This window comes from Linderina pennispora, assembly GCF_002104995.1.
Source record: "Linderina pennispora strain ATCC 12442 chromosome Unknown DL89scaffold_14, whole genome shotgun sequence".
In the NCBI taxonomy this organism is placed as follows: domain Eukaryota; kingdom Fungi; phylum Kickxellomycota; class Kickxellomycetes; order Kickxellales; family Kickxellaceae; genus Linderina; species Linderina pennispora.
The window spans coordinates 182,785-204,019 of record NW_024468262.1 but is presented as its reverse complement, the minus strand read 5'-3'; the positions used below and the strand labels follow the sequence as shown (position 1 = coordinate 204,019).

At 55.0% G+C, this 21,235-nt stretch overlaps 7 protein-coding genes across 7 annotated transcripts; 3 read left to right on the top strand and 4 right to left on the bottom strand.

Moving 5' to 3' along the window:
- Position 1: 1 nt before the first annotated feature.
- DL89DRAFT_269822 (uncharacterized protein) lies at positions 2-1,501 on the bottom strand. Its single transcript, XM_040888442.1, has one exon. The coding sequence runs from the start codon at positions 1,258-1,260 to the stop codon at positions 52-54; it is 1,209 nt and encodes a 402-aa protein (XP_040740738.1). The 5' UTR covers positions 1,261-1,501; the 3' UTR covers positions 2-51.
- A 171-nt stretch (positions 1,502-1,672) lies between these two features.
- DL89DRAFT_269821 (putative alcohol dehydrogenase) lies at positions 1,673-2,996 on the top strand. The gene is given in 2 exon segments (XM_040888441.1): positions 1,673-1,954; positions 1,974-2,996. The coding sequence occupies 2 exon segments, from the start codon at positions 1,755-1,757 to the stop codon at positions 2,713-2,715; spliced, it is 942 nt and encodes a 313-aa protein (XP_040740737.1). The 5' UTR covers positions 1,673-1,754; the 3' UTR covers positions 2,716-2,996.
- A 1,875-nt stretch (positions 2,997-4,871) lies between these two features.
- DL89DRAFT_286006 (uncharacterized protein) lies at positions 4,872-5,995 on the top strand (the record flags this gene model as incomplete). The annotated part of the gene is made up of 2 exons (XM_040889842.1): positions 4,872-5,445; positions 5,469-5,995. The coding sequence occupies 2 exons, from the start codon at positions 4,872-4,874 to the stop codon at positions 5,993-5,995; spliced, it is 1,101 nt and encodes a 366-aa protein (XP_040740736.1).
- A 711-nt stretch (positions 5,996-6,706) lies between these two features.
- DL89DRAFT_295154 (uncharacterized protein) lies at positions 6,707-8,447 on the bottom strand (the record flags this gene model as incomplete). Its single annotated transcript, XM_040890604.1, has 4 exons — positions 6,707-7,310; positions 7,351-7,535; positions 7,561-7,615; positions 7,684-8,447. The coding sequence occupies 4 exons, from the start codon at positions 8,445-8,447 to the stop codon at positions 6,707-6,709; spliced, it is 1,608 nt and encodes a 535-aa protein (XP_040740735.1).
- A 159-nt stretch (positions 8,448-8,606) lies between these two features.
- DL89DRAFT_269820 (Metallo-dependent phosphatase) lies at positions 8,607-10,945 on the bottom strand (the record flags this gene model as incomplete). The annotated part of the gene is made up of 5 exons (XM_040888440.1): positions 10,132-10,945; positions 9,678-10,109; positions 9,551-9,640; positions 9,322-9,525; positions 8,607-9,293 (listed from the first exon to the last, which is right to left on the bottom strand). Coding segments are annotated over exons 1-5 (2,166 nt in total), but the record flags the coding sequence as incomplete, so codon positions are not given.
- A 334-nt stretch (positions 10,946-11,279) lies between these two features.
- DL89DRAFT_324727 (uncharacterized protein) lies at positions 11,280-16,432 on the top strand (the record flags this gene model as incomplete). Its single annotated transcript, XM_040891480.1, has 18 exons — positions 11,280-12,043; positions 12,247-12,426; positions 12,478-12,702; positions 12,758-12,811; positions 12,867-13,019; positions 13,084-13,455; positions 13,549-13,641; positions 14,126-14,194; positions 14,378-14,626; positions 14,726-15,059; positions 15,108-15,334; positions 15,421-15,531; positions 15,578-15,677; positions 15,741-15,799; positions 15,861-16,130; positions 16,205-16,315; positions 16,354-16,367; positions 16,402-16,432. The coding sequence occupies exons 1-18, from the start codon at positions 11,381-11,383 to the stop codon at positions 16,430-16,432; spliced, it is 3,315 nt and encodes a 1,104-aa protein (XP_040740733.1). The 5' UTR covers positions 11,280-11,380.
- Positions 16,433-16,484: 52 nt separating this feature from the next.
- On the bottom strand, positions 16,485-20,622 carry DL89DRAFT_295151 (uncharacterized protein; the record flags this gene model as incomplete). Its single annotated transcript, XM_040890603.1, has 18 exons — positions 16,485-16,568; positions 16,598-16,645; positions 16,701-16,776; positions 16,800-17,008; positions 17,074-17,457; positions 17,490-17,759; positions 17,786-18,259; positions 18,288-18,440; positions 18,514-18,609; positions 18,641-18,677; positions 18,725-18,867; positions 18,924-19,001; positions 19,027-19,347; positions 19,379-19,511; positions 19,816-19,913; positions 19,979-20,143; positions 20,178-20,519; positions 20,557-20,622. 18 exons carry the CDS (start codon positions 20,620-20,622, stop codon positions 16,485-16,487), a joined length of 3,177 nt encoding a protein of 1,058 aa, XP_040740732.1.
- Positions 20,623-21,235: the final 613 nt, after the last annotated feature.

Sequence of the window (21,235 nt, the reverse complement as noted above, 5' to 3'; positions counted from 1 at the left end):
CGTTGAATAAAGTAGATGGATTCAGGTTTCTTCGTAACAAAAATGGGGCGCTTAGAACGAGACCGCAGCAGCGACGACAATGGCCAGTGCTGAAATGAACAGGCCATTCATATGTGACCAGCTCTTGGCCGCGCCGCTGTGGTTCGAAAAGTCGGTAATGTCGTTTCCGGTAATGGTCTTGTTGATCCAGCTGCCATTGGAGGCAATGGTGCCGTTGGTTGCCCAGTTGATCCAGTCAGTGTAGGCGCTGGTGTACGGGAAGCTGACAAAGCCATTGCTCTTGCACGGCGTGCCGTTGACCGAGCGGGCCTCGTAGACGTGTGGGTTGCCAATGCTGATCAGCTTGGCGCTGCCGGGAACCACGTAAAGGGTCGAGTTGAGGTTAACCGAGCGCACCGAGCCGCCGTCGCTGTTGATCGAGATGCTGGTGTCCAGCGAGCATGCAGTGGTGTTTTCATAGAGCTTCGAGCAGAAAATAGGGGATGCCTTGCCGGGGATCTTTTGGCCAACAAAGCTCTTCATGTCCTTGAGCGAATGTGCACTCATGTAGTCCTTGTCGCACTCGGAGCGCTTGAGCGAGCTGATGGAGGTCAGTGTGGCCTTGGTCAGGTCCATTCCTTCGTAGAGTTTCTGCAGCGTCGCAGCATCCTTGCTGGAGGTCGCCGGAGCAAATGTCAGTGCGTGCAGATCAGCCATGTCAGCATCCAGGTCGTCGAGTTGCAGCGACACAGGCTTGGCATCGGGGACAGGCACGCTGAGGTGAATGATTCCGACGTCAAAGTTCTGCTGCGCGACCTCGTTGTCCTGGCTCTGCGAGTAGTACGCGTGGACTGCAGCATAGTCAACCGACAGGAATGTCTGGTTGTTTACGTAGGTGCTGACCATGCTGTAGAACACCTGGGCACGCGAAGCGGCTTGGCTCTTTTTCGAGTACACCTGCGTTGAAAGCAGGATGTTGTGCAGTGTGGTTGATGTGTTTACACTCGGAATGACACCCATCAGATACTGTGCCTTGAGCGCCCCGGCAGCCACTGACGGCACATCGGTGCTGTTTGAAAACGGGTACATGCAGCGGGCATCGGTAATGACGACCTGGTTTGTCAAAAAGGCACCAAAGCAGACTGTGAAGGGCGTGGCAATGTACAGTGCGTATGGGTGGTCTGCGAGGTCAACAACAGACGAATCACCAGCCACAACTCCGCACAAGCAGGCTAGTGTGGATACCGCCGCCGCCACAATAGGAAGTGAGGTAACTCGCATATTTCAGGAAAAGCAAGCTGTGTGTATTGGATTATCCACTGGGTCTTGTGTCCAAAAGTTGCTTGTGGCAGTATGGATGTAGGTACGAAAAGTGCAAAACAGCGAGAGAGAAAAAAAAGGCAATTAAGAGAGCTGAGAGAGCCCCATTCAAGAGAGGCGAAAGCAAACAGCTGTTGTTGTCCACCAGAGCCTGCTAAACATGTGTAAATCTTCTGGGTTGTACACAGGTTCCTGAGTAGATTGTGAATCAGCAGCCGGATTCCGCAATCAATTGTCGCACGGGCAGGAAATAGCGAGTGTCAAGTGCGTCTAAAAATACGATGACAAGTGCTGTGTGCTTGTCTCAACTCGCTACTACTAACATGAATCAAATGGATGCTGTTGTTTTCGAAAAGCCATTCAGCGTTGCCGTCACCAAGGTGGCTCGCCCCACCAACCCAGCCGATGGAGAGGCGATAGTGCGCGTCATGGCATGCGGACTGTGCGGCTCCGACATGCATCCCTACCGCGGCGCCGAGAAGGGGCTCAGACCAGGCACAGTGTGCGGCCACGAGTTCGCTGGTGTTGTCGAGCAAGTCGGCAGCGGAGTTGCCTTGGATGTTGGCCAGCGCGTGGCTGCCAGCTTCACCACCGCCTGTGGCGACTGCTGGTACTGCACCCACCATCTGAGCAGCCGCTGTGATGCAGTGAAACTGTTTGGCTGGATCAGCGAGACCACGGGCCATCGGCATTCACGGCGGACAGGCGCAGTTCGTGCGAGTCCCCAATGCCAACGGGACGCTGATGGCGCTGCCCGACGATGTTTCGTTCGAAGAAGGCGTCCTGATTGGGGACATATTCTCCACCGGGTATTTTTGTGCAAAGAACGCATTGTCGACACTGTCAGAAGCTGGCATTCCTGTTGCTGAGCTCAGCATTGCTGTTGTCGGGTGCGGGCCAGTGGGGTTATGTGCAGTGATGTGCGCAAAGCAGCTCGGCTTCGGCACCATATACGCCATTGATCGTGTCGAATCGCGCTTGCAGATGTCGGAGAGGCTGGGCGCCATACCGGTCAGTCTTGACAAGTCCCCGGCCAAGATCATTGGCGACGCCACGGTTGCGGGAAGCAGACATGGTGTCGATGGCGTTCTGGAGGTTGTGGGCAACTACGGTGCGCTGCAGCTTGCATTCGAGTTGGTGCGGCCCGGTGGCGTGGTGTCCTCTGTCGGCGTGCATGCCCACGACAAAGGGTTCCCGGTCAGCCCCGAGCAGTGCTATGACAAAAACATCACCTACAGGTGCGGCCGGTGCCCCGCTCGGTCGCTGATGGATGAGCTGGTGCCCCTCATCCGGGGCTGCAATGCTACGCAAATCATCAGCCACCGTGTGCCGCTCACCCGCGCTGTCGAGATGTACAAGATGTTCGACTCACAGGCAGACGGGGCGCTCAAGGTCATTTTTGATCCTTGGGCCTGAAACAGGCAGCTACTATGGTCGACTCTGTTGTTGTTGTTGCCGCTGCTGCTTTTGTGGGCGGCGGACGGCTTTCTACCACATTGTCGGTGCTGTCTGTTGTGGCATAGCTCCATTGGAATATGTGCACGGGTTGTTTCGCCCTTTGCTCTTCTTTTTGTACTTACAACAACGACGGGAAATATTGTTGTAAAAACATGGCCCATTCTTGGCCCTTTGGCAGACGGAATAGAGAAGCTTGCGGGTGGGCATGAAGGCCATTTGCATTCTACCTTAAACCTCTATAATGTCGGCTGTTCACGATACAGAATGACTCATTTAGCAGTAAGCAAAGAGAAACAATTGCGATGCTTGCTAGGTATCTCCAGGAAAGAAGAAGAAAAAAAAGATGCCAACCGCACTCTGCTGGCTGCATAAAATTTATAGAGCCATCCCACAGAGTTGGTAAAGGTATGTAAATAGAGCGTGGCACTGCATTCAGCTGCGCCCATCGTCCTAATATGGTGGGTACATGCCACAGTACACCTGCTGCAGATGCACTTCTTCTGCCACACTATGTGCAGCCTTGGAGCAGACTAAGCCCGATGCCCGCTTTAAGCAAAGCGGTTCTTCACCAACCACACGCGCAGATATGACCTCGAGTGGCATGGTGGTCGCTTTTGGAATATGCGCATTGCATTTCGCAAACGCAATACTAAATTTGCTTTGTGCTCTACCCCACTATGCTTGCGGCGCGCTATTAGATTGCGCACACGCTATTGTTTGTTATTTTTTTTGACAGCTGCAGCAAGCGCAAGCTGACATCTTTGCCGCTCTGTACCAGGCCAGTCTGAAGCCTTGAAAGCAGCGTGCACCTTTTCTAGTGCGGCAGAAACCAATTTTTCTTCTGCAACAACAGCCTTCTCAATATGTAATCCCGCTTGTGCGATATTTTTTTCTGGATATTTGTGCACGCTGTCGATTCTGGCCGAAATAAAGCTGGCTTCCTATATAGACCAGCAATATACGATTCTCTGACGATGCGAGCTTGTTTACTCTTTCTGGTCCCGTCACGCTGAATCGGAAAATGTGCCGTAGTGGCCAAGTAGCAAGGCTCACTATTTTGTGTAGCAGTTCAGCCTGGGACAACACAACTCGAGGAATATGGCGCCACCCCCAAATTTCAAAGTGGTGAATAATGGTCGTGGAAATATTAGGTGCTGGCTTTGTTGTGCACACTTGTAGACAGGAGTTGGCCAATGGAAACCTGGGTGAAAACCCGTACTGAATGACCACCGGGGGTGTGCCGATTGTTGCGTTAAATTACCTTTTCCTTGAGTGCCCGCGCTCACTCACACATCCACATATTGTTCGGTTGTTGTGGTGTGGGAGTCAGAAATAAAACACAATTGCCATTCTCACACTGCTGGACACATCCACGCTAATCTGGTTAGTTTGGACCATTGTGCCTTGCTTTCCGACAGTGCCCGGCCAAGGCCTGTTTGTGCCTATTTGGGGGATATTAGCCTCCCTATGGAGCACACTAATTGCCACCAGGACAATGTCGAGATGGTGGGTGGCCATCTAAGACGCCCGGCGGAACAAACAAGAGGCGCACATTTGGCAGGACCAGAGCGCTTGTTAATCTCGCATGCCAGCCCTACCCAGGGGTGCTCTGCCCCCCTCTGCCAGCCCATCCCCGTGGTGGTGCATGGGTTCCATGCCTTTATCGCACTGGCCGCACTACAAGAATGGCAATATTCCTTTTTGATACACGGCTGCTTCTTTGCACCGGGCACTCTGCTGGTCGGCCGCTCGCCGCTCGCCGCTCGCCGCCACTACCAGTACCATACGCCTGATCTCTGCCAAGAAGCGATCTCAGCCGCTTCCAGCGTTGGGGCTGTCTGTCTCAGTTCCAGAATGCAACGCTTCGCCTACGAAATGCGCACTTGTTTTGTCCACCCGTTTGGTTTATATATAGTCGCAAGGTCCACCATCCAGATTTCCTCACACCTTGAAGCCTTGAAACTCATTGCTCGTCTGATATTTTTGTCCATTCCTTCTTTTCCATCTTGCGCATATCCCGCTCAGCTCCTCTCCTTCTGCCTTCAGCTCTCTCCCTTTCAGCACGTCAGCACATTTGTTTCCTCTTCTTGCTCTTATATATATTTTTTTCAAATATGGCTATCTTTGGAGCACTCAAGCGTGGTGATGGTGAGAAGCGCTCGCACCGCTCGGCAATGTTTCTACCATCGCCGCCGTCGCCTGCAGAGGAGGTCGGGCACCGGTCCCTCAAATCCGCCCTGTCACATTCGGTCAAGGCATTGTTCGCCAAGAAACCTAGCCGGCCACAATCTGCCATTGTCAAGCACATGTCCTCTGCGCCGGCACTGAGCATCGAGATGGGTGAGCTTGCCGACGAGCCCATCCGGAGTTCCCGGAGCTCGGAGTCGCGGGCCCGTGCCCAGATCCTGGCAGAGACAGCGCGTCGCCTGGAGCTGGGTGCCAGTGCCCGGTCGCCTTCGCCGATTACCCCATCCAGCATGAGCACAGGCCGGACACTGCCTTGCTTCCCAGAGGAAGAAGAGTGCAGCAACTACGAGTACCAGGACTCGGGGGCGTCATCCAGGGCCTCGCCAATGCCTTCCTATAGCAGCAGTGTCACCTCCTCACGCACATTTACCAACCGCAACAGGCCGTCGTCAATTTTTGGAGATTCGCCGTCGCCGCATAATACCAGCAGTGGCTCGATTAGTTCGCCACGTCAACTCGACCAGCCACTCCATCGGCATCCCAGGCCACGCTGCGCCCTCAGAGCATGATGGCAAACAGCGAAGCCAGTAGGACGAAGGTGGCCACGCACGCAGCCAGCTTTGACGAGTCGCAGAACGCATCGGGAAAGCGCAGCCAGGGTCAGCGCTACTCGGTGGCCATGTCACAGAACCTGTCGCGTCGCTTCCAGACTCGCCTAACTCACGACTACGAGCAGCGCATTTACTGCCTGCACTCGCACTACTCGGATGTGATCGAGCGCCTCGAGTCGCGGGTCCGTCAGGAATCGGAGCGGGCCGACAAGCTGGAGGCTGATCTAAGTGAGCAGCGACAGGCAGTCGCCGATATGCGTCTCCAGAATTCACAAGCGACTGACAGCATGTGCATGTCCAAGAAGTTGGTTGAGTTTGTCGACAGCTACCAGACCGAAATCACCCGTCTGACGCGCGAGGCCACTGTTGCCCAGGAGTGGGTCATTACGATGGCTGAGCTGGTCATTGGCCCAAAGAAAGAGAGTCCAGAGCTGGGATGACTGGCTCAACCAGTGCCTTGACACCCTCAAAGCGCGCCGCGAGAAGCAGCGCGAGGAGGAGTGGCTTCGCAAGATTGGCTGGCAAAACCAGCAGATCCGCATTGCGCGTGGCCGCGTCATCCGCAAAGTAAAATCATTCCATTCAACATGTACATACACGATTCATTTCTATATTTCGCCATTCGTTTTTCTAACGCCATACTCGATTTTCTCTACCGCACCTTTGTTTTCAATTCCTAGTCAGCTACTTCCGTTTGAAATTAATCCTTTAGTGGGACACAATGAAATGTAATGCTTTATTCCCTTAGCCACTAGTGGTTTTGTATATAGGTCTGTCGTTGGCGTTTCAATGCTTCTATCGTAATAGCTTATTGGCATGTCAGTTGAACTGGAATATTTCCAATCCATTGATCCAGTTGAGCGATGTAATGTCCACAATGTGCATGTTACACCCGGTCTCGTTGGCAGTAGGCGGACGCCGAGACGCAAATGCGGCAGCTTTCCTGCCACACACAACATAGTAATCAACATAGCCTGCGCCTGGGCCAACAAGCCGCTCCTGGATCCTCTTCGCTATGGTTGTATCGATGTGCCGCAGCTGGATCTTGAGTTTTAGAGGGTTGAGCATCAAGCACTTCACAAACCTGACAGACGCAAATGCGCTCTCGTCATAGATCACAAAGTCCACATCTTCCAGCGATCGGCGAGACGCTAGTAGAAGACAATGGCAGAGTTGGTGTCCAACGTAGATGCTCCAGCATACATTTTGTCAAGCATTTCGTCCACATCCAATGCCCGGATTCGTTCGATGCGCACATCCATGTACCGCAGCATATCGCGGCTTCGCATGCGCAGCGATCTTTCTTCAATCAGTTCCCCCGTCTTGTCCAGGATCCAGCGGATTGCTGCCACGGCCAGCTGGTGCCTGGCCTCGTCAGTGTCCCCAATCAGCATGCCGATTTGCTCAAATGCCTGCTTCTCGTCGCCAATCTGTTCCGCAAACACCAGATTGGCAACGCGCGGACATGAGAACCGCAAGACGCCATCCTCAATGCCACTGGTGTCGATAAAGTTCCAGTCAACCACAGGGTTCTCGCAAGGGAACGAAAAGTAGACGCAGAAAATTGTCATCTTAATGTCGTTGTCAACAGTCGTGTGCGACGAGTATGGACGCGGACGCAGGGTGAATGACTCCTCTTCACGAAACTGCTGCGCAGCACGCATGAAGTCACGCTCATTGGCAACCCTTCGAGCAGTCATAGAGCGGCATAGCCGACGCAGCTCGTTTGGATGGAACCACGTGTTCTTGACCGGCCTCGTTGATGATGTTTTCTGTGCAGGCAAACCCCTTGCACCTCTCCTGCATGAAAACAACGCCCTCTTCGCGCGAAAACGACGAGTTGATGTACAGGTGTGTCGATGTGAACCGGCGCTTGATTTCCTCCGTGATGTTGTCGTCAAACGAGCTAAACACTGCAAAGCACGGTGTACGGCGCTTGAGGTTCATTAGTGTGCGGTAGGCAATACGCTCGTAGAGCTGCTTGTCTGAAGGCCAGTTTGTCGACGTTGTCATAGATGAAGACAAGTTTGAGCTGTGCCTGCTGGACAATACTCGCATATCTTGACGATAAGCTCGTTGATATGCTCGTGTGCATGGCCCTGTCTGGATCCGGTAATAGTCCTTCCACGCATCGATTTCGCCCAGGATGGCCTCGTGGTCGACAAGCGAGCAGGCAATGGCTTCAAGAATGAGCTCAATGTAGTCATAGGCAGAATCGCACTTGTCCCACTCCCCGCAGTCGCCAATATATACCGTGCGCACATTCGTGTACACCAGCCGCAGGTACACGGCGAACAGCAGAAGCAGGTGACTCTTTCCAGATCCCAAGCACCCCCGCAAAAAGAAGCCCTTGTGCATACGCTGCGCGAACGCTCGCACCATGACTTTGGGCTGAGGTGGTTGCTGCTTGTGACTGTCATTGCTCGTGCTGCCGCTGCGCTCCTCAGGGATTGCATCCTGCGTAGCCGCGCCCTGCATTGGACTTGGCGCAGTGCGAAGAATATGCGGCCAGACAGGCGTTGGTGAAACCATTGAAGCACGCCGGCTGGAAGGCTGGAAGGCCGATACCCGCTTGGTCGGTGACGGCGAGTCCCCTTCGGGCAATGTTATCGGAGCATCGATAAAGTGCTTGATGCGGTCCATCATGTCTTGCAATAGCTCCGGCCGCACCATAGTGCGTATGCGGGTTATTCGCACCTCATGCCCGTCGATGAGAGCCTGGTACGGCGTTGGTTGCAGCCAGCTGTTGTCGAGGAACTGGAGGTTTGGCAGGTCGTACATACCAGGCATACCCCAGTTGATCAGCCCTGGCTGCGCGCGCATATCCTCCAACACCAGCAGCAGGTCAAGAGCCTCACGACGCTTCTCAACAAAGTCATGCTCGTTCAGCATCAGTATCAAAAATAAGAAAAAGTGTTGAAAAATCAAAGCAGAGGAGAGATGCATGACGATGGATGCTTCCTTTGATGCTTACCAAAAAGGAAATGCAAGTTGTCAGTATTAACGGTGGAGAGAAAAAGCCTATACACGCACGGTCAAAAAAAGAACTACTCTGTGTCGCCCGAGTTCCTGCCCTCGTTCTCTGGATTCGATGGAACCGGCCCGTATGTCTTGGCCGTATTCGGCTGGATAAAAGTGCCAGTCCAGGAGATACAGCGCGGTCATGCCCGCAGCGACTATCCAGGCACGGCCATAGCCAAACACAAGTGACGCCCAGCCATAGGTATAAACCGTCATCATAGTCGGCAGCCCCAGATACACGATAACAAACATGGCAACCAGGACGCGCACAATAAAGCTGCGATACCACGGCTGGCGGCCGACCATGCGTGGCGAGTAGAATGCGCTGACAGGTGTCGCTGCGACAGGGATATACAGCAGCAGAACAACCAGGGTTATGACACTGGTCAGTGCGTACGTGTACGAGTCAAGAAGCGGCGCCCAGTCGCCCGCAATATAGATGCCGTAGACATAGACTGACCCGACACCGCTGGCGCCAGCCGACGGGATCAGCTGGCCACTGAATAGCGGGGCAATGGCGAGCAGCATGCAGAACGTGTAGGCAGGCCAGTACAGCCACGGAATGGTTGTGAAGTTGACCTGGGCTGTGAACTGGGTAGACACCAGGAACTTGCTCCACGAGCCGGCCAAGGCCATCGCAAGCTTAATCACGCTTACTGGGTTCAGCACATCACCGCGCACTAGCACCGACCAGAGATGGCTCAGTCGGGCTTCGTCCTTGTGGATGCTGCAGCGACCGCTGCACCATCCAAGTCGACGGGCTCGCCAGGCTTAACACAAACAGCCGTGGCAGGACCACCAAAAAAATCGTCATCAGAAAATAGGTCACTGTGTTGCTGGCGCGGAATATAGCAGGGAAGTCCTGCCGCATGATCCAGCCGCCGTGGGCATCGTTGTGCAGCGGAATGAGGTCTGTACCCATGTGGAACGGAATACGCTGCGTAGTAGTCTTTCCAGCTTCGTCTGTCGCCTACAACCACCATCTCATGGACCTGGCCATCGTCGTAAGCACTGGCGTCCCACGGCGACACCCAGAGCGGGATTTTGACCTTTTCGTCAGGCTTCTTCGGATCCGGCATAGGTCTCCTTGCCCTTATACACGGCAGGTGCGTCATGCGGTCTGCCATCGATTGCAATTGTGACAGATTGGACCGGTTTGTCGGCCCAAACTAGCACGCGGATGAATTTGCTGGTCCGGATTCTCTCCAGAGGCTCATGGCGCGGCAGCAAATAGCGAGCGTCCTTTGGATTTGTGACCAAGATGACTGGCGGATGCGCAATCTGCGGAGGAACAGCCAGCGCGAGCTTCTCCGGGTTGGGCATCGGCACAGCTGGCAGTGGCAGCGTGACATCAACAAACGACACCAGGTCGTTGTCGACAGCGTAGACGCGGTACAGCGCGTGGTCCTTCATATCGCCGATCTCCAGCTCCCAGTATCCGTCGCGGGCCTTGTATGCCTGAAGCTGCGCGCCAATGCCGCCGACAAGCAGGTGCAGATGGCCGCACAGAAACACGCTGACGCCCTTTGACAGCTCGCCAAATGACTTGCGATACCTTTCCATACAGCATGGTGCTCACTGGGTAGTGGTTGAGCAGGAACGTGTGGTTGGCACCAGCCGCCAGGGCCATGCGCTGCTCAAGCTGCTCCATGTCGCGAGCGTCCAGGTACCCGAAAAAGTTGAGCGGCCTGGCAAACCCGTATTTGGGGCACCCGTCGGTAGCAACGAAGGAGTACCGTCCAAACGGCTCGTTGATATCAAGCTGGTACCCGCTGGCTCCCACTGCCGAGTAGTTCTTGTAGTAGTTGCCCTGGTCGTCGAACGAAAACACGTCGAAGCAGTCGTGGTTGCCGCGCTGGTCACGGTAGAAGGTGCCGGAGAACCTTTCCTGCACACCAAAGTCCTTCAGCGCATTCTGGTACGCCTGCCACTCCTCAATCTGCTGCATCGACGTCAGCCGCTGCTCGTCTTTGCCGTCGGTCAGGTCGCCGGTGATGGTGACCAGTCGCGGCGCGATCAGCGGCACCGCAGTCTTCAGGAAATGCAGGAAGTGGACGTACCCGCCACGGGGCACAAACTTGCTGATGTGGATGTCGGAGGCGTGGACGAACGTCAGGACGTTGTCGCTGCTATCGCCAAGAGCGCTGCTGTCATGTGATGCAGCCGCTGTGCTGCCTTGCTGGCTGTCGTGTACCGGCTTGCTCGCCAGCGTGCTGTTGGCGGACCGGAACAGGTGGCAGCCGTAGAGCCAGCACAGCAGCGTTGCGACAAGCAGGCCACCCGAGTGAAGCAGCCTCCTGCTCTGCATCGTGTGAATTGTAATTCTATGAGTTGGGAAAAAGGGTACTGAAACAGAAATTGAAGGCGGGAGTGGAAAAGAGCAGGGTAAGCGCAAGGCTGAAGAGCGGAAATCGGCCGTTACGTTTGGCATGCCACACCAGCCTGTGCAACGCTTTGTCATGCACGCGGATGCTGCTGTGGCATCATGTCTGAGTACACCCCAGCGGGACCCGCATTGCACCTGGACCTGGCTCTACTGATCTGGTCGGCACCTGGCGTCACCTTTTATGCCTTGTGCCATTTCAGCTGCAGCGCTCATGCACTATTCTGCAAGCAGAGAATGGATTCGATGCCCTTTGCGGGAGTTTGAGCGATAGCCTGGCCCGTTCTTTCCCTAATTTGCGATTCCGAACCTTCTCTTCCTGCAATATTTTTGTGCTGCTTTTTGGACAATTCCCACCCGTGTTTCCTGTAGCCCTTCTACCCGACCCCGTTTATCCACATCGCGTAGCTAATATCCGGCCATGGAGACTGTTATCCACAACATCACATATGTAACAATAAACAACTACATTGTCAATGGCACCGCCTCAGACACACCCACCGGCGCGCTTTACAAACGCAAAGGCTCCCAGTCCGACAGCAACAGCGGCATCGATATCAACCAGATTGACCTGTTCAGCGGCGTGCCTGCACTGCTGGCGCTGATAGTCGGTTTCCTGCAATTCCTCCCCGATCCGACCCGCGGCTATCGCACAGTCCTCCTCAAATACATCCGATGGCTGAGGCAGCAGAGCGAGCAGGAGTTTGGCATTGCACTGCGCGCATGCGAGAAGAACTGCCACACAACATCGTTCCGGGTTTCGCAGTCGTCGATCGAAGAGCGCGCCAAGGCCGATGTAGATGAGGAAGACGCGCCCATGTGCCACAGCCAGCAGCTGCTACGGATAGATGATTTGGTAAAAATCATTCAGAACGGCAATGCCGAGACATTCGTGTGCTTGGCGCGCATAACCCGCTATGTGCACATGCAGGAATTGCGGAAGGCAGTCAGGATTGTATCGTATATACCAAAGTCCGGGCGGCGGATTGTTGCTTGGCAGTGGATCCATGTTGCCGTCAAGTACCTTTTCTTTGCGATGTTCTATGGTGCAGTGGCACAGTTCTTCTCTCGCCTATTCACCCTGGTCAGGCACCGGATACAGCCGTATTTCGGAAAGCACTCGGATGGCTCGAAACCAGAACTACCCGATATCTACCGAATGTCAACCTTTGGCGCAGCACAAACTTGTATGTAGCCAGCTTCCATGGGTGCAGTTTGGCGTGTATTCGCTGCTGTCTGAGCTTGCCGGGAAGCGGATTACATTTCGGCTGAAGGACCGGGACGAAGGAAATCGGCCGGACCGGTGGCACAATCAGCGACGAGTCACTGGACCTCAGCGAGAGCACAGATGGCCCTGTGCGCGAACGCCGACTTATATCCATGCTCTACACCGACCACTGCTCGGTAGCCCAGTGCATGTCAGCCATTGGCATCCAAGCAATCCGCATTGCACTGCTGCGCAAGTACGTCGGATCAATGCCATTGCATTTAGTATGCGGTCTCTGGGCGTCATTGAAGATTACACAGGGCGACGGGTACATGGTCTTTCAGCACGACAAGCTGGCCAACAACTTCATGGCGCTATATGGCATGTTGACCAAAACAACATCGGTTCGGCACACTGCAACCGAAAACTCCGACATGTATGGTGGCATTAGCCATTCGGCTACCATGATTGGGCCGTCCTGGAAAAAACCACGCACCCGCAAAGCCTCAGCTCCCCGCCCTATCAACCCACGCGCGGTATATTACGAACACAGCTACCGGAGCTTGCTGCAGATGCTCAATTCACCGCTAGGAGAAGGCCATCACCAGCGAGTACGAGTTTGTCAGCGTGCTGAATCTGTCGCTGGTAAACTTGAATCGTAACCAATGATGGGTCAAGCCGCTTCGCACCCAACTGCGAGATCTTTGGTGTGCCGGTTCCGCAGCCAACATACGACAAGATCTGTCGTAGCCAGGACCGCATGATCTGGATCATCGACACTGTGCTCAACCACTATCAAAGCTGGGAAATCCACTGGAGCGTCAGCTCATGGACCTTACGGCTCCTGTATATGGTACGCAGCGCGAGATCCCGCCTACCAATGATAACAAGGAGCGACACCACACGAATCAAGGCAGAACAGCGGCGCATTGTGCATATCGGGGTTCCAGCACAAGTATCATCTGTGGCTAGGCAAGGTCCGGCGTGCAATTGCTAGACGCGAGAGCGGAACCGCAACGTGGGCATGGCTTGCTGAGAAGCTGTTCACTCCTGAAGCTGTCACTCCTCGCGCCTTGTATGTGAGCAACCCCGAGTGGTGCACCTGTGCTAGCCACTGCGACGCAACATGCACGCTGCTGGCAAACACCTTCGATCTGTTCATCCCCGAGGGATACTACCTGACCATCCCGTATCTGCTGGCTAGCGAGACGCGGCCACGCACGCTGCTGTGCACTCGCGATATCAGATTTGTCTCTGAGGCACTCGAGCACCATCGTCTAGGCGACGCAGTCAAGCGAGATTGCGATGGTGGACAGTTCCAGGACCCCAGATAGTCCTGATTCCGGTTTGTTCGCTTTGGCAACCGCTCAGTCATGAGCGAGTACTACTACTCGATGGTCATGGACACGTCGAAGCGGCCACTGGTCCTGTGTGACAGCCGTATATATGATCTGAAGCTTGCTCCGCTCAACCCAGTACATCGATCCTATCGACGGTGACTAGACCCTGCCAACCCGAATGATATTCCTGGAGACGGCGGAGACCAAGTTTCGACAGCGAATATACAGGACTATATGGACAAGGACCCGACACTGCAGACACTACGCCGTGAATTCCACTCTTCATAGTTTTTATATACCAAGACACGACTTTGCATACTTTTTCCAGCCCGGTTCAAATAGCACCACATTAACACGTTTCGACGCACTCTTCTATTGATTTTCTTTCTAGAAGGTTGACATGCCCAATTCAACAGGGATGCACAAATCGATAGCCCTAACTCGATGGCCTTTTCTTTCACCAGAGTGTCACATTGTTCTTCTCTGGTATTTCTTTCTTCAGGACACAGCCATCAATCACCCGCGCCACCATGGAGACGATCGTACAAAACATTACCTACGTGACAAGTATATTATCTCGCGAATGGGACCATCCCATGAACTGCATAGCCTACACAAGCGCAAAGGCAACGACAACAGCGACGATTCAGGAGGCATAGGAATCCGCGAAATCGACCTCTTCAGCGGAGTTCCGGCCCTTTTCGCCCTAATTGTCGCTTTCTTGCAATTCCTCCCTGGACCCACTCGGGGATACCGCAAGACACTCGTCCGGTACCTGCGCTGGCTAAGGCACCAAAACGAACACGAATTTGGCATTACCCTGCATGCGTGTGAAAATAGATGCCACACAAAATCATTCCGCGTCTCACAGTCGTCAATTGAAGAGCGTGCCAAGGTGGATGTCGACGAGGAGGATTATCCGGTATGCGATGGGCACCAGACTCTGAATGCCGACGACCTGATTAAGATTATTCAGAACGGCAGTGCTGAGGGGGTTTTGAGCTTGGCCAGAATCACAAAGTATGTGCACATGGATGAGCTTGAGAAGGCAGTTAGGTTGATTTCCTACATCCCCAAGTCTGGGCGACGGATTGTTGCTTGGCAGTGGATCCATGTCGGCGTCAACTACTTTTTCTTTGCGATGTTCTATGGCTCCATTGCACGACTCTTCTCCACAACTCTTATACTTTGCCAAGCATTTGGCGATTGCTGGCCGTAGGCAGACGCCTTCGACAATCGCGAGTATGAGGATCCGGGGCTATACAGAATGTCGACTCTGGCGCAGCACAAACTGGCTTGTAGTCAGCTGCCATGGGTGCAGTTCGGCACGTACTCGTTGCTGTCTGAACTCGCCAGCAAGCGCATTACATTTCGACTGAAGGACCGTGACGAGGAAATCGGCCGCACTGGCGGCACCGCGCACGAAATCGATGCACTGGGACTCGGTGAGAATATTGAAGGGCCTGTGCGCGAGCGCCGTCTTTTGACCATGATGTTCACAGACCACTGCTCTGCTGCACAGTGTATGTCGGCCATCGGCATCCAGACGATTCGTATTGCGCTCTTCGGCCATTACATTGGCTCCATACCATTGCACTTAGTGTGTGGCCTGTGGGGGTCGCTGAAAATCACCCATGGCGACGGGTACATGGTCTTTCAGCACGACAAGCTGGCTAACAACTTCATGGCGCTGTACGGACAGCTGCTGAGAACTACGTCCATAGTGCATACTGCCAACGCGACCTCTGAAACTATACGGCAACAGCAGTCGTGCTACCAGCGTGACTGCACCGCTCTGGAGACGATCGCTGACACGCAAACCCAAGCCGTCGCGGACAATCGCCCCACAGGCAATCTTGTACGAAGAAAGATACCACGGTCTTTTCAGCCATACTGAACTCGCCGTTGGGAGAGGCTATCACCAGCGAGAACGAGTTTGTCGGCGTGCTGAATCTGTCGCTGGTTAATTTGAATCGCGGGCCGGATGGAAAAAGCTACTTTGTGAACGACTGCCGAATCTGCAACGTAGCCGATTTCGGCAGAGGTGTATAGCAAAATATGTCGGTGTCAGGACCGCATGATCTGGATCATCGACACTGTGCTCAACCACTATCCAAAGCTGGGACATTCACTGGGGCGTGTGTCCATGGGTGCTAAGGCTCCTGTATATGGTACAGCGCGAGATCCCGCCTACCAATGACAACAAGGAGCGACACCTACACGAATCAGGGCAGAACAGCGGCGCTTGTGCATATCGGGGTTCCAGCACAAGTACCATCTGTGGCTAGGCAAGGTCCGGCGTGCAATTGCTAGGCGTGAGAGCGGAACCGCAACGTGGGCATGGCTTGGCTGAGAAGCTGTTCACTCCTGAGGCTGTCACTCCTCGCGCCTTGTATGTGAGCAACCCCGAGTGGTGCACCTGTGCTAGCCACTGCGACGCAACATGCACGCTGCTGGCAAACACCTTCGATCTGTTCATCCCCGAGGGATACTACCTGACCATCCCGTATCTGCTGGCTAGCGAGACGCGGCCACGCACGCTGTTGTGCACTCGCGATATCAGATTTGTCTCTGAGGCGCTCGAGCACCATCGTCTAGGCGACGCATCAAGCGAGATTGCGATGGTGGACAGTTCCAGGACCCCAGATAGTCCTGATTCCGGTTTGTTCGCTTTGGCAACCGCTCAGTCATGAGCGAGTACTACTACTCGATGGTCATGGACACGTCGAAGCGGCCACTGGTCCTTTGTGACAGCCGTATATATGATCTGAAGCTTGCTCCGCTCAACCCGTACATCGACCTGTCGACGGTGACTAGACCCTGCCAACCCGATAATATTCCTTGGAGACGGCGGAGACCAAGTTCGACAGCGAGTATACGGACTATATGGATAAGGATCCCGACACTGCAGACACTACGCCGGTGAGTTCCACACGATACACCATTGCTAATAAAATCTCCACCTAATACAGAAATGTCTACTGGAGCTTCAGATGCTCCCAGTCGTGCGGAATAGCCAAGCTCTCCTCGCCAATGACAGCCAGCGACGAGAACTGCGCGGCCTCGGGCACCAGGATACTTGGCCAGCAACGTCCTTCAGGTCATTGGCAGTGACGGCAAAGAACTGGTCCCTGCGTTCCTGGCGCATGTCATCGGTAATACCCGTGGTGAAATACGTCATTCCCTCCTCGGACACCTGAGATGGGGTTGTCGAGGTCGCCAAACACAGAGAGCTTGGCCTCCGACATCTCACGGTCCGAGATCTGGATGCTCGGTGATCCACTTGAATCGACTTGGCAAAGGTCTCGACGGTCTCCAGCGGCGACGGGTCGCGGTACGAGAAGAAGCCGAAAATGCCCTGCAGCGCCGAGTACGAGGCGCCGCCACCGTATGCACCGTTGCGCTCGCGGATCTCACGGTGCAGGTAGTTGGGGGTCAGGAACTTGGCCAGCAACTGCAGCTTGACGCTGTCCGGGTGGCTGTAGGGCACGGTGCGGATGGCCTTGCCAGGCGTAGTTTGTGGCAAACGGCAGCGGGCAGAAGAAGCGGGCGCTGGTGGGCTCGAACTTGGAAGCCGACAGAGTGCGATGCCTCATCGGTGGAGAGCTGCGGGTACGTGTCAATGAACCTGTCCAGCATAGCCTGGTTCTCATCGACGCTGCCCTTGTTCGTGGTAATGGCGGCGCGCATCGTCAGCTTGTTGAACACGACCTGCTGCACCTGCTTCAGCTTCTCGACGACCGGCGACAGATCCGCCAGACGGGACAGGTCGCTAAGGAACTTGACCTGCGAGATGCCGTTGATTGCCTCAAGGACATTCATCTCAGGCGTCAGGGTCGAACCAGCGAGCCGGCGAGCGAAGGCATGGCCGGAGCTGGCAACATCGTTGAACATGCTGGATGACAGGGCTGTCAGCAGCGTGCGCAGGCGTTCGGTGTTGTCAAAGTCGGTCTCGCGAACCAGCTTCCAGAACAAGGTTGTACATGGGCTCGATGTGCTGGTCCAGGCAGTGTGAGCCGAATGAAGATGCCAGCCTCGATGTGACCCAGGTTGCCCAGATCGGTGCTGACGAACGGCGAGAACGACACGCCGCCGGTGTGCAGGCGGATGTCGGTCTCAATGTCCGACATCGACCGCGACTTGGTACCGAGATATGTCAGGGCGTCGCAGAACAGCGGCAGGTACGGCCGCAGCTCTGGGTACTTGTCGCGGACGTCGTTGATGATACGCAGGTAGCTGATGCCGTTGGTGGCCTGTAGGTGCGCCACTGCACCGGTACGCTGCCGCCGGCGGCGCTCATGTCCAGGGCGTACCGCTCGGCCTTCTCGTTGACGTCAGCCATGGTGAGTGTGGGCAGCGAGCTCAGGTCCTCCTTGCGCATCTGCTCCTTGGCCAGCGCCCTGTTCTTCTCGTCAATCACCTGCAGATCGGTGTTGGTCAGCTTCGCCAGCTTGTCCTGGATCATGCGCTGCTCGCTCTCTTCCAGCTGCTGGTTGTACTTGGCGTCAGCCAGCATGATGTACTTGAGCTTGTGCTTGCTGTTGGCAAAGTACTTGTCAACGATGTTCTCAAAGAACTTGCCCTGCTCGACGTCTGCCCGCATGCGCGCAATGTTGTCGCTGACCTTCAGGTAGTCGACCGGATCGACGCCGTGGAACCAGCCAGTCGACAGCGACTTCATCAGGGACATGCCAAAGTTGGCTGTCTTGTGCTTGTACGCCAGCTCGATGCCCGCCAGAGCTGCATCCACGCGCTTGCGCTCAAATCCCCTCGTCACGCACCTTGGCAAAGGTCTCGCCAATGCGCTGCTCGACCAGCGGGATGTCCTTGTCGGCCAGGCCCTGCAGACCGACCGACAGCGACGTCTGGCGCGTGAACGGGCTATAGCCCGTGTTGGACGAGTAGTCCGAGCCAATCTGCGAGTCAATCAGCGCCTTGTGCATGGGCGCTGCTGTGCCAGTGCAAAAGCAGGCTCGAGAACATGCTCATCGAGAACGTCTCGTAAACATCCCGCAAATCGTTGGTAAGGTACGATACCGAAAACTTGGTCTGCTTGTCAGGCGACCCGACGCTCTCGATCGGCCCAAACTCCGTCACGGTCTTCTCGACCAAACGGCGTCACCTCCATCGGCACGCTGCCGGGCTGCAGCCGCTCGTGCCGCGGCCACAAGCTTGTCGACGCGCTCCAGCTGTGGCGCCAACGGGGAAGTTTCCGTACGAGTAGATGCGGGCGTTGCTCGGGTGGTAGCGCGTGTGGTGGAAATGCACCAGCTGCTCGTGTGTCAGGTCAGGGATATATGCAGGGTCGCCACCGCTGACGTACTGATATGTTGTGTCAGGATACAGCTGCTGCTCGGCGCGCTGCGCAAACAGACTGCCGGAATCCGAGAACGCCCCTTCATCTCATTGAAAACCACGCCCTTCATCTGGTACGCCGATGTCGAGTCGCTCGGATCGCTGCGCTCGAGCCGCCACCCCTCCTGCCGGAAATCCAGCTCAGGTCAGCTTCGGGTTGAACACCGAGTCCAGGTACACGTTCTGCAGGTTCTCGTAGTCCTTTGCGTTCTGCGTCGAAAACGGGTACTGCGTGTAGTCGTGCGCTGTCCACGCATTCATGAACGTCGACATCGACCGGTTCAGCATCTTGAAGAACGGGTCGCGCACCGGGTACCGCTCCGACCCACACAGCGTCGTGTGCTCCAGGATATGTGGCACACCAGTGCTGTCGCTGGGCGATGTGTTGAACCCGATGCTGAACACGTTGTTCGAGTCGTCACGGTCGATGTGCAGCCACTCGGCGCCTGTGCGCGTGTGACGCAGACGGATCGCTTTCAGCTTCAGCTCAGGACACGCTCTGCACGCTCTCCACTACAAACCCATGGAGCTCCTGATCCTTGACCAGTGCTGACGCCGACACCACTTTCGCCTTGGCCTCCTCGGCCTTTTGTCTGGGCTGCGTACTGGCTGAAAACGCCCGGCGGCACAGCGGGAGCTGCTGGGAGGGGCTCGAGAGCAGCGCGGGCATAGTACGCTGACACACAGCTGGTGCCTCGTGATAGTGGCCGAATCGACCTGGCGGCCGCGCTTAAAATGACACTCCTCATTCTGATTCTGGTTAAAGAGTGCGAAAAGTGGTGAATCTATTATATGCGAAGAAAAGGAAGCGAAGAAGAGATAACCAGCCAGCAAACGTCGGCTATTTGCCGCCCCCCTTTGTCTTCATCAACTTGCTTAGCGTCATAATCTACCGCTTTGCGTTTACGAACCCCCCCCCGTGTGTAACAGCCTCACTTTCTGAAGAGCCCTGACACGGCGTCAAGGAACTCGCGCGGCCGCTCCCAAGCGACATTATGACCAGTCTCGAGCAGCACTACCTTGTTCTCCGGGAACTGCTGATCAATAGCGGGCTTGTCGTTCGGCGGTCCAGAACCTTGACTTTGTTCCACACACAAACAGCGTCGGCCCACCGAACGTGCGCACTGATCCCATCGGCGTTTGCTGGCACATCCCACCCGCCCATGTACTGGTATCCTTCGAGCAAGTTGTCGAGCGAAATCTCCCACTTGTACTCCATATCCCCGCGCTGCTTGGTCAGGTTAGATAACACAAAGCGCCGCATCCCGGCATCCTCCACGAACTCTGCCAGCATCTCATCAGCCTCCCTGCGCGACTTGACATGTCCTGTCGCTAATTTTGCGCATGCCCTCAATATAATATCCATAGTCGTGCATCAGCTTGACCCTGCAGGGCACATTGTCCTCGACGACAAGCCGGTCAACCAGCCCGGGGTTCATCAGTGCTGTCGTCATGCTCACTTTGCCGCCCATCGAGTGGCCCATTAGAGAAACACGGTCAACGCCCAACGCCCTGACAAATGCTTCAATATCGTCGACCATTTCCTGGTACCGATGCGGGTATATATGCGGGCTCTGGCCATGGTTGCGCATATCGAGTGCGTAGATATCGTGGTCGATCAGCCTGGCCATGCGTGGAGCGATGCTCATCCACTGCCGCTTTCGATCCAAAGAACCCATGCATGCAGAGAAGAACAGGTTTGCGCTCAGTGGCCTTTTCATCGGCCTTGTAGAGCTGGTAGGCGAGCGGAAGCGACGACATTCTGCGATTCTGCGTCGTCATCGATGGTGGCCACTGCGCCAAAGTCCTTGTACGTAATGTGTTCATAGCGATTTTGGAAGAATCGTGCACGGAATATGCTGGAAGAGAAAGGAGTCAAAGACTGTTGAGCAGTAGAGACGAACAGCAGTCCCAATAGTCTCTCCCATCGGCAGCGGAGCATGTCGCTTGTATTTTTAGCCGAAGCCGATCAACTGCACAGTTTGGGAAATTAAAAACTGATGGATTTTGGCCATAGCGCACTAGGATTCTAGGATTTAGCGTATCCTACGGCGTTTGCATAGGAAGGCATGTACGTTAGCCAGATATATTACCCCTCATGGGAACCGCTAGATACAGCAGCTCTAAACATTCTATGAGAAAGGTTGTAGTCCATACCGCCGACTGTGAGGGACAGATCCAGAATCCTGTGGCCATCTAGAAGAATAGCCATGCGTATACCTCCCAGAGCTCAGTCAGCTAATATCCTAATCCGTCCCAAAGGAGGGGGCCAAATCGGAAAACTCGCTGTCCCATTTTCGCTCGTGTTCGTGGCCGTTTTGCCACTCCTATCGTCTACCTCCACATTCTTGTCCTGTCTCCCTTTCATGATGCG